The 12,729-nt window shown below is 28.0% G+C and overlaps 1 protein-coding gene across 1 annotated transcript in view; it reads left to right on the plus strand.

The window, feature by feature from the left end:
• The window catches only part of LOC123293240 (heterogeneous nuclear ribonucleoprotein L), a 406,564-nt gene that overhangs the window by 152,162 nt on the left and 241,673 nt on the right, over positions 1-12,729 (plus strand). Inside the window, exon 4 of the mRNA XM_044873989.1 lies at positions 11,959-12,055. Coding sequence (XP_044729924.1) covers positions 11,959-12,055 — 97 coding nt within the window. The remainder of the gene's footprint in view (positions 1-11,958; positions 12,056-12,729) is intronic.

The raw sequence follows: 12,729 nt of genomic DNA on the forward strand, positions 1-12,729 counted from the left end.
TATCATTTTTGCTTCATTTATAAAATTTGCTACGATTATTACGCTCTTTTGCGATACTAAATTTATTGAAAGTTGTCCTACCAGCGTAATAGGTGAAAAACTCCAAAATTTGCAAAATTCATCATTTTTCAAGCTTCATATCTCAAAAACTGTTATACATACAGATTTGTGGGTTGGCCTCAATTGTTAAAAATTTAATTCTTTCAAATAATAGAAGCAACTAATGTCAAAAGCTTATAGTTTTTGAATTGAACTGCAAAAACTAAAAAAGTCAGCAAATTTTGCAGTTTTTTTCTTGCAAAACTTAGTTTCACACTTCTCTAAGGAGTCCAAATAACAGACCAAAAAAGTAACTTTTTTTTCTTGCAAAACGTAGTTTCACACTTCTCTCAGGAGTCCAAATAACAGACCGAAAAAGTTATACTTTGCGATTCAAATGTAGGATTTGACTGGCGTATATTTAAAACAGTAAAATTTAGAATGTTTATTACAAACAAATAAAAATTTCAATAGATCACATTTCATTACCATTTAATTCGAAAAATGTTTCATAAAATTTCCTTATAGTTTTCAAAAATAAATATGATTGATTGGTTTCGGATTTACAAAATTAGTTCTTATATTTGAAAATTTTTGACTTTAATTGATTTGGAATGAAAAGTAGACACAACCTACTATTGAAATACATTCCGTCAGCATGTACAGAGTGGTAGAAAAGTATCAGAATAGCCAATGTAACTCAATAAAAAATAATTTTAGAAGTTAGGTTTTTACATTGAAATGTAGCTTGATTTTCAAGGTCATTATAAAAAGTGAATTTTAACTCATAGCTGATACGAGATTGAAGAAATTGGAAACTTTTTCCAAATACATAACTCAACAACTTCTATCCTTTTACCAGAAATTGAAAAAATTAAGTCTGAAGTCCTTCTCTAATAATTTGGTTAAATTTTGTCAATTTTTCTCCTATTCTCTCTTTTTGTTGTCAGTATTTTTGGGCTAAAATTTACAATCTTTGTGGAAGGAATAGTAATATCCAACATTATACCTTCTAGATAGGTTTTTAGACTCACAAGCTGACCATAGTAAAAACCATTGACCATATTAAGCGACCAATCAAGCAATTCTAAAATTCCTTAAGAATCGACAAAAAGGAGAAATTTATGAGTTTTTTTCTAAAATTTTCATGAGCCATAATTATGAAAAAATTAGCAATAACAAAATCGAAAAGTTAGTCACTAAAATGAAAAAAAAGAGTTTTTGAGGCTAAAATCGTTGCTTTTTTAAACAACTAAGCTCAAATTTATAGTAAGTAACTTATAAGCCATCAATGGCAGGATATCATTGTAAGGGAAACAGCAATATGGGATCAATCTCAGAACGCCAAGTACTCATTTTGTCATAATTTTATTGAATTTCATTTTCATGCCAAATGATACGCCGCAATCAATGTTTGCAGTTTAATCAGAAAAAGCTCTTAGGAACACAAAAGGAAGGGCAAAGGTACCTTTCTTATTTTAAACTTTATTTACTAATGGTACTTAAAGCTAGTAAAAGTTTTTTTTTATTGTTTTAAATATAAATTTCCTACACTAATAGTACGCGAATTTCAGTCGAAAGATGCAAATTGAAAGTCGGGCTAAATTTCAGACCATCCCCAACACAACAAAAATTGTACAGAATTTGTTTTCTAAAATGATTTTTTTCGTGTTCTAGTACTTTTCTCATAACCTGTAGAATATCGTGATACATTTTGTATTTCCTTCTAATATTTTCGTTATGTGGCATATTGCCATTTATAAGTTTAGCTTTATTTATTGTTTCAGATTGTAATATATGCTCACTCAGACGATCTACATTTTTTATAATTTTTTTAATATATTTAAAATATATGTGTCAACATCAATAATTTATAATCTTTTTTTATTTTATTTTTTATGCAAAAGTTCATTTACCATGCTCCAAAATAAATAACTTTGAAAATACACTGTTACACTTTTTATATTTATAGTTTTAATTAAATTCCGTGTGTGTAAAAAAATTGCGTTTCACTTGATTACAACGATGTACCAATTTCGATTTGTTTCAGTTATTTACATTTACCTACTTAATAATTTTCATGTAGTTGCATATTTCTATTTAGTTTGTACTGAAGCCAATTTGTTTAACCCTTTACTCGTAACTTGTTCAAGAGACGCTCAAGCTATATACTATGAAAATTTTACTTAATACAAGATTTTACTTAACATGTAACTGAATGGTAGTTTTCTGACCATGAATGATTATTGATTGCCAGAAGGGCTTATGTTGATCGCAGTGCCGATATTTATTACATATTCATTAAAATATAAAAAACAATTCTGCACATGTCAACATTTGACGCACAACTGCACCAAACAAACGTGGACGTTGCCAAACAACATCGATGCGTGTGGCGTCTAAATACAAGCTTTAAGTTTATTAAACTCTCGCATTTGTTAAATTAGCGCCATTTGTCAAATGAAATAACTTCAGTATCGGTTCTATAATAAAAAATTTCTAGCATATCGATCAATGATTCGATGAGAAAGTTTCCATTGATATAATTTCTGTTTAAGGAGTTTTTTATACTCGGATGTTGAGTTCTGATCTGGTACAATTTTTTGATATTGCTTAAGAATAGAATACACTTTTCATGAACCATACACTCCGTATTTCGCTTAGTCTTATCTGCCCAAGCATCGTTATTTACTGATCACGGGTTTCAGAGCGGATTGTCCCCTATTAACCACTAGGAAAATTGAACTTTTTGACTTAAAGAAATACTTCTAGGTTCAATTTCTTCTGGTAGTTAACTAATTTCAAAAAAATTTGCCATTCCTATTATTTAACTATTACTCGTCAGAATTCATGCATGATAAATTCCAAAAAATGGTAAATATAGGTATCAAATTTATTTTTAATTTTTTGTTCGTGATAGTTTTATGTCAATTGAATGTATGGAATTATACTAATTTCAATTTGTTATGGTTAGATAGTTCTTAGTTCAATGAAACTATAATGCGTTAAACTACCCCCACTGAATTTTTGTCTAGCCTTGAAATACCAACATACATCAGTGCTAGTTTCCAAAATGTGATACTAGTCTCTTTCAAAATTGTATATGTTATGGAGATAGAAGTATCTGTTAGGTTTTTATTGTTTAAAAGTAATGCAAATTTACTAAGAAACATAGTTAAGCTTAAATTTCTTTCAAAGCACTTTCCTAAATTATATTTAAATAATCCAAATTCAGGGTAGGACCCCTATTTTAACAAGTGAAATTTACAAAATTTAAAAGCCCCCGACAAGGAAACACGCTCCATTAAATTACCTTTATCCTTAGAACCTTCTCGAAACTGATCGGATTTTGTGGATCATCGCCTATTTTTTAGTTGATCCGGGTACACAACCTTAAACCTCTACTTGAAACGTAAGTAAGAACACTCCCCATTAAATTACCTTTCAAACAAAACAAAAAAAAATCCAAATCGGTTCATCCGCTTAGGTGATACGATGCCACAGAGAGACAGACAGACAGACAGACACACAGAGCGGTCAAACTTATAATATCCCTTTTTTGTTTTGAGGGTTAAAAAATAAACAAAAGTTGCAGAGTATAATGGGGATATCTTGTTCTGACATTAGATTGGACCTAGTTCTTCGGGTTTCTTCAATATCTAATTTAGATCCTTAACGGTAAGAGATAGAATAACACTTTAAACTTATTGTAAAAGTTGATCCTCATAAAAAAACTAACAAGGTTTGTTTAAAACAGTTTTTGCGACAAATAAATATCATTATTGTATTTAATCGTAAGAAAACGTTCACTGCGGAAAAATGCTTTAGCCAAAAGTTACCAATGGCTATAGACGACATTCGCTTGTGTCCAAGACTTTGACTTACAATTATCGATAGATAACTTTAAGCGTTTTTTTTTTCGATTAAATGCAATAATGATATATTTTTAAGTCGCATTTGCTCCGAAAGAAATTCGCAGAACTAGATGCAATCTGATGTCATAACATGATGTCCTCCATCAAACTCCGCAATTTTTTTTAAAGTTATTTTTTGTTTTGCTAATTACAAAACGAGATATTTTGGTGTACAGATTAAAATGGCCCACCCTGTATATAAGTTATTGCATCAATTTAGGAAGTAAATGCATATCGATAGTAGGAAGGCGTTTATAATTTAAATTAATTTTAAGTCAAACTTTTACTTCAAATTAAAATAACAAGGGTTCGAAACGCCTCAAAACTCAAAGTATGAGAGACTCGTAGGAAAAATTATTTTTTACTTTTTAACACAATAAAAGCTTGTTCCTGTCTATAGCCTAAAATATTTTATATAATATAATAATTCCACTGTGTTTCCTTTAACATATAAATTATCTTGTGAAAACTTTTTCTAGTGGGTCACTTTTTCTAGTTGCGTGTATTTCTTTTTTGATTAAGCACGCTTGATGATATTTTTATATCTTCGTTTAGTTCGTGAATACTTATCAACTTTATAGAAATAGACATACGAGATTTGGTTGAATAAATTTATTACTTTTTAGACATACATTATATCAATCAGAGAATTGATTATATTATTATTTTCGTACTGCGTTAGCTGTTAGATTGTTTTTACGGACAATTTATGTTTAAGTTCTGCTTGAATAGATCCTAAAATGTATTCTGTCTATGCATGATATATTTATTGTCAGTAATATAATTTTTAGTTGTGCGACTATCGCAATTAATTTTGTGTTACATAAATTATATAAAATATTCAAGCGAATAAAAATAGAACGAATAGTCGAATAGCAACGTTCAAATTATTTTTACCCCGGTAATATTAAATGGAAAACATTCTATTAAAACGAATAAAACTAGAAGCGTGCTCTTTTGATATTTATTGAGGTAGAATGTGGTAGACTTGAATATTATATGGATTCTCTAATTTTTAAATGATAAAGCCGAAGCCCTTGTCCGTTATTTTGTTTAATTACGATTGAATTACGATTGAAATATATGGCCAGATCTTTGAAAATAAAATAAATAGTCTGCCTTGATTTTTCTTCTAACGTTAATATTGAGTGATGTGTATTGAACCTCAAAAATTTTGCTCATACTTTTCAGTACTTATGATTCTTCTCAGGCCTCGGAAATCTAATACAACTCAAGATAATAATAATAACTACATAAATTATTTCACCGAGTATTTTTTTTAAATACGATACGTTTGACTCATTGTGTGGGGTATCGCCGGTCATGCCTATTCAAATGAAATAAATATAAAACGTAAAGCCACTTTTCTGTAGAGGGGAATATTGCCCAAGATTTTAACTGCCGAAGGTAGTACGAGTGCCAAGGTAAGTTAAGACTTGCGGTTACAATTATTTGTCCCTTATTTTCAACTTTGATGATGATATCTGCTTTGGTTTTGGAAATATCGAAAGCTAAATAATTAAACAAAATTTTCAATTTTCGATATTTAGAAAATTACTCCAGGTATCGAAAAATGGTATATTTTTAATCTTATATTGTCAATTTATAACATAATTCACCATCAAAATTGAATATATCCTTTTTTAAATTTGTGTCCAGAATATCGGGCTCATTCATCCTTAATTCATCGGGCACAACAGCTATTTTTTAAATAATTTAAAGGCTTTAACTTTTAACTAAAATAGTTTTTTTTAAATTTCCACCGACTAGTTTTGGAGAAATCTATGAAAACGTTGAATATGCCTTTTTACTTTACCAAAATGACTACTAGACTTACTAGATGAGTAATTTAAAAAAAGAAATTGTTTATTTTTATAAATACCACTCGCCCATTCGAATCTATGGAATGTTATAATGTTTTTACGTTTATAATCCTAAATATTCATTATGAATACTTTTCTTCTCAAGGTTAAAATGAAAAATAATGGCTTTCAACTTTTAAAATTCTAATCTTTTAATCTAGAATGGATATAAAAGCCTCTATGACGTAGATATAAATATAAGTACAGAGTTAAACAACATTATGTTCTCCAATGATGACGCGTTTGATTCTAATAAATTATGTTCAATTATTGAAGAGGTATTTGGACCTACTTTTGTTACATATAATGTCTGTTTCTGTTTATTATCAAAACTTTATCACAGAGAAATTTGTACGAGCATTGGAAATGTTTTCGAGAGTTAATTTAAAAACGGTTAAAATTATCTGAAAAAATAATTACAGTTTTTTTTTTTTTTTTATTGAAATACCGTACCAACCAAAATTCAGCAAAAAAAAAAATAAAATTACAGGTATAATAAAATGATTTGAAACTTTTTGTTTTAATTATTAAAATAGTATCTGACTTGATACCCGCCCACTTTTCTGGGCTTAAAAGTAATGACCTGCGTTATAGCCTCCCTTGCTCTTGTTTATCTTCCTTAGCACTCAAAATAGGGGTAGAGTTTGTTTTACGCAGTTAAATACATTTACAGAATTCAATTATTTTAAATGTTATAGGATATATACTCCAATAAAGGAGAAGAAAGAACGACGAAATCTCTCAATTTTGACCTATAGCACCGATTCCGATGAAAATTTTGAATTAAGCTTTGTTCACCCTCTAGATCAAAAGTTATATCATGCCTAATGGGGTGGTAACCAACCCTTCTAGGGAGTCGATAGAACGATGAAATCTAAGCAAAAAGTGTCATTTAAGATAGATATTTCGAAAAGTCAATACTTTTCGAGTTATTGGCGAATTGAAATGGGGTTTTAAACTCCATTATTATTATTATTGTAACTTGACAAACTGTTGAAAATTGATTATTTTGGTGTGTCTCAAGCTGACAGTCGTCTATCTAAATGTCAAGGAGAGTCAGTTGATATTTTCGATAAATTTTCAATCTGTCGTCATATAATTTTTCTGTTTTTAAAAGCAGATGTATTTTGTAGAAAACAATTTCCTATTTATATTTGTCTATAATTTTGTCTAACAGTGTATGTACCTTATATATTGAACTGTAGGTATAAGTTGTGGCTGTTTATTATTTTAATGCAAAATAATTGATGTCTTCATTTTATTTTACATATTATGAACAATCAGATTTTTATCTTTTGAATATTAGTCAACCCATCATTTTAAGTTTATGTTTGTCCGTTAATTGTACCGTTACTTTATAAAGCGTTTTGATCAGAAACTATGAAGTAATAAAACAAAAAAACAAAACCGACTCCAAAAAAAAACTATTCCAAAACAAATGAATATGCACTAAAAAGTAAAAAAATAATTATTTGCGTATTCTTTTGAATAACAAACAGTAATCAAAATAATTAGAGTTCTCTTATAAGTAAAATGAAATAAAAAATGTCAGACTACTTAAAAGTCAATCAAATTATTACAATAATATAATGTAGTTACAATTTTTGCTATTTTTGAAGTCGGTGTCAGCCAACGAAACAACTCTGTCAGAACAGTTTGCTACATTAACTTGCCTGACAACGGCTCCAAACCGGTTCCGGGTCGGTTTTATTTTTTGTTAAAATTTTTTGATTTTTTGATTTTTAATGAATCTGAAGTGCACCAACCAATTGGTCACTAAAAAAGGAATCATCGAAATCGGTTGGCGTGATATTGAGTTATTCGTCCATTTGTCGGGCGCATACTTAATGCAAATTTGAGACTTATAGCACCAGCTTTCAAGTAGAAAAAAAAAATACATTCGAATTGAGAAACTCCTCTTTTTTTGTTTGAAGTCGGTTTAAACAAATTAATTTTTTATTATACAAGAAATCGAAACCAAGAACGTGCGATTTAGAAATAAGTAATCATATGGACTATAGAGTGCCTAACTGACACACTGGTCGTTTAATAATAGTAAATTATTAATTTCAAAGGCCATTTTAATAGTAAACGTAGTAATAAAATGGCCTTTGAAATTAATAATTTACTATTATTAAACGACGATATATATACATATATATATATATATATATATATATATATATATATATATATATATATATATATATATATATATATATATATATATATTTATTTATTTATTTATTTATTTATTTGTTTATTTATTATATACCAACCATCGACAGAGAGGTCCTGCTAGTGGGAGTGACCAGATTATATTTCATAACGGCAACATTTGGGAACTAAGCCCCTTAATTCAAAATGTGTCATTGACAATAAATATACTCGTTTCGTAATACAATTATGAATTATTTCCATACTGACCAGCGACTGCACTGATAAATAGCCAAGAATCTAAATAAATATAATGATTTGCAATATTTCATTTAATTTGCTTTTTTTTTTTTCTAATTAAAACAATTAATTACGTAACATTTCATATTTATTTTAACTATTTAATTGTTCAAATTTGTTTTTGATTTTTTAATACCTTATTTCAGGTAATTAAGAACCATTGTTTTTATTGTTTTGTTTATAAAACTTGTTTATAATAATACGTATTATAATGTTGCGTAATAGGTATAATAATAATTAGAAGAAATTTTCTTCTATACAAAGTTAAATAGGAAACTTTCTAAGGGTTTTGTAAACGTGTTACAAGTAGATTTGTTTGCAAGAGCAACAAGAAACGATGTAGGTATAATTAAGTTTTGTTTGTTTTCACGAAAATGATTTTGTTGAAAGTTTTCTACCTAGTGCGTAATATTGTAAACAATATTTGAAAGTTTTATAAATCAATATTAATATTGTAAATAAAACGTTTAACATAACTTTTAATGTGATTATTCTCAGTTGTATAGCAACAACTTACAAGATTTCGTAGTTACAAGACTTATCGTTATGTACAGGGAGTAAATATATTTACAGGACTTTAATGCTAACAAATACTCTATCTATCGGAAGAAAATATAACTATAAATCATAGCTCGTATAGATATGTACATACATATATAAGAGAGGTTAATGTAACATTTAGATTTAAGAAAAAATCCATTAAAATTATACTATTTCCAGGGTAACTACCCCATTTTTTAGGATAATACTGTTATATAATATATATAATAAAAACTTACTAGAAACTCATTATCTTATATATTTAAACGAGCAATTCTTGTATATATATATATATATTTAAACGAGCAATTTTACGATATACACCAATAGATGTCAGGAAGAGTTATAATTTGCATTGTATTTCATTAACTACGATATACACCAATAGATGTCAGGAAGAGTCTTTAAATATATATATATATATATATATATATATATATATATATATATATATATATTTAATAATTTAAATATTAATAGAACCAATTGAATAATATGCCAAATATTTATAAAAATAGACTAAAATTAATAAAAGAAGTCTAAATGAATGTATTGAAGTAAAAATAATGATAAAAACTTCAAAACTCCACTATTCTTGATTACTCGTGCTTCGTGTTTACCCCACTCTCCCCTACTGTCAGAAAAAATGAATTGAAATGCACTGGTTTTTATTTATCTTCTTAAAGAAGAAGAAAAGAAGCCTATAAACAACGTCCACACCAAATTTTGGAAAATTGTTGATAATTCCAAAGTTTTGCTATTGGTAATTCCCAAAAGATGAAATTTAGACAGTTGCTTTACATTTTGAACACGAATACCAGCCACTTTTATTTAATTTTCAATTAACAGTTCATCGTGACTTTCATAAGTAAAAAAAATGAGTACTTGATAAGATAATAAGCTTTCGAATGCTTTTTTAGGATTGCTTTCAAAATAAACTATATAGGCAAGGTTAGAGCTATTTTATAGCTATTTATTTATAATGAGCTATTTTCATAACATTATCATCCTTAAATAGTATTCAAGAAAATTAACTGAAAGTAAAGTGGCTTTCGGAAGACGTCATCTTGCAAGCGTAATCTTTTTTGACTGTCGAACGTTAAGCACTTTGTATCGTACCCGTTCTTTCAGTTCTTCACCAACGGTGGGCTATCGTGATACACTTTATTCTTTTGGTTAACTTGAAAGAAAAAGATGCACGTAGTTAGGTCCAACTAATTCACAATTCACTGAATTTATTACGATTTACATAAACATACAACTAATTAATTATCTTGTATGTAAAGCTTTTCTTTTATTTTAAGTTGGAAACATTAATTATATTTTTTACAGGCTTTTCAAAATAACTAACTATTTGGCTATACCTTGCATGTATAAGGTTATGAAAAAATAAACCGATTCGACGATTCGATTGTTTTCCCGGAATATGTAGCAATTTCTCGAAGATAAAGCCAAATTTTAGGAAAAATTTCGAATGCTTTCTTTTTTTGAATTATGCCACTGTGCAATTAGCTAGGCTCCTATATGCCACTATGCAATTATTTTACAAATTCGATGCTCCTGGCCGAGGTGAGTATCGAAACTTGTCGATACTCTTTTCATGCAGTCACTTTTTATTGAAATTAAAGTAGAGTTAAATTTACATAATTTTACTGTTTATTTGCCTTTTTTTAATATTCGTTTAACGCTTAAAACCATTATTTACGACAATGTCCTTTGAGAATTGAATAAAACAGGAGCATTATATTAACGATATGGAAACAATACAATTTGGCCACCAAGGGACCAGTTAAATAAACAAATGATAAATAATAACAAATCTATTGGTTATATTATTACGTACACATTTGTTGGACATTTTAAGATAAGCTTTATACAGTGTGTCTCATTTAAGATGAAAACTCACTCATATTTTCGTTATTTATAGGCATCTCAATTTGAAAATTTGCATAGGGTCATATAAGGTGATTGATCACATTTTTTAAGATATTTAACAGAAATCGATCTTAAAAGTAATGCTACCAAAACTAACCAAAAAGAAATTATTTATACTCATAAATAATGATTCGTTTGTAGGTTTTTTAACCGTCAAGAATAGTTATAGGAAAAAATTTTTCTATTTGAAAAATTTGTCCTTAACGCTTTCATGAAACTTTTTCAAATAAAACAGTTGCGAGTTTGTAGGTAGCTTCAAATCTTGGCCGTAATTGGCCGTAATTTTTTCCAACTCATTTAATAATATTAAGGGTATCAAAGTGGTCAAATTTGAGACAAAAATTTTAATTTATAATTTCTCCTAAATCATAGGAAATATGAAGTTTCAAAAGTCCACAATAAATTTTTCTATGAAAAGTAGTTTTTTTGAGATGTACAGTTTTAGAAGTGCACGAGCTTTCAAAACGAATAATTACAAGATATGCAAAATTTTTCTTAGGAAAAATACCCGCAAAGTGTGAAAACAATATCTCGTTGAATCTTTTGCTGTCATATTTTATTTATAAGATCGTCATTTTTTTACGAGATTGAAATATTATACATATCTTAAAATACTATCCATTAAAAATTATATTATTCCTTAGAGCCTCTTCCAAACTGAACCGATTTTTCCACCGATCGCAATTTATTTAGTTGTTTCGGGTACGGAACTCTAAACTTGCATTTAAAACATAGCTTAAAACATTCTCCATTTAATTTCCTTTCAAACGAAATAAAAACATCAAAATAGGTTCATTCGTTTAGTCGCTACAATGCCACAGACTTTAGTCGCTAGAATGCCATAGGATTAAATATAGAAACCTCGAAAAATTTAGCTGTTGTAAATAGTAGTCTCTACCTAAATAAATTTTTTCCTTCTTAAATAACGATATAAAACCGACAAGAAGCTTGAGGATCTCTTGAGAAAATTGAAATGCTTGGAAAATTTTTACCAAAAATATAAAATAATAAAAATAACAATAAAATACAAATTTGGTTTCATGTTATGTACGCATTACTCACTGGTATTGTTTATGTAAACAACAATAATAAACTGTTGAACATAGTATTTTAGACTTTATTTATATAAAATTTAACTGTATATTTTTTTTCTTGTATATTTACTTTTATCAATATTGTTTGTTCTTTTATCCTTAACTTGTTGCGTATACATTTGACAGTGTTGATTCTGCGACTCGTGCCAAAGATACACTAAATGGTGCTGATATATATTCCGGTTGTTGTACACTGAAGATTGATTATGCGAAGGTAAGTTTCTTTTTTACGTTTTTCTTTTTTTTCAGCTATACGTAATCTCTATCTTTAATCTAAGAAAAGCTGTTTTCTTTCTATTTTTAAATACATAGTATCTGTCTTTAATTTAAATTGTAATCCCTTGGGATTTTAATTCAATTTAAATAATTTAATTCGTATAAGTTACACAGGTTATGAAATGAATTATAATCAGAGCTCTATTATAAATACAGAGTGGTCCCAAAGGATATTTGTGGTTTGAATAGTATAATTAATAAAAGTACAAATTCAGTGAGAGAAATTCATATTTCTTTAATGGAAAATCCAAATTTTAAAACGGACGTGACGTCTTAGTATGTGACTTGTCAGATTTGTTGACATACTGTATGGTATTAATTACTTATATTTTGTATGGTATTACATTGAGTTATATTATTCTACGGCTTTTTATTAGAAAACTTAATAATAACGTGTGTAAATTCTGTGTTGTAAATTCATTTTTTAAAGTGTAAATTAATCATTGAACGGTTACCAATTGACAGATCACATATTAATACGTCATTAAAAGAGAGCGCCAAAAGGATTGCGTTTAAACATCTAAAAAATTATTCTCTTTTCAATATTTTTTTACACTTAATTACAGCATTTTTAAACAGTATTTATGGTTTTTACTATGTTATGACGGTGCA

This window comes from Chrysoperla carnea, chromosome 2 (genome assembly GCF_905475395.1).
Source record: "Chrysoperla carnea chromosome 2, inChrCarn1.1, whole genome shotgun sequence".
NCBI classification, from domain to species: domain Eukaryota; kingdom Metazoa; phylum Arthropoda; class Insecta; order Neuroptera; family Chrysopidae; genus Chrysoperla; species Chrysoperla carnea.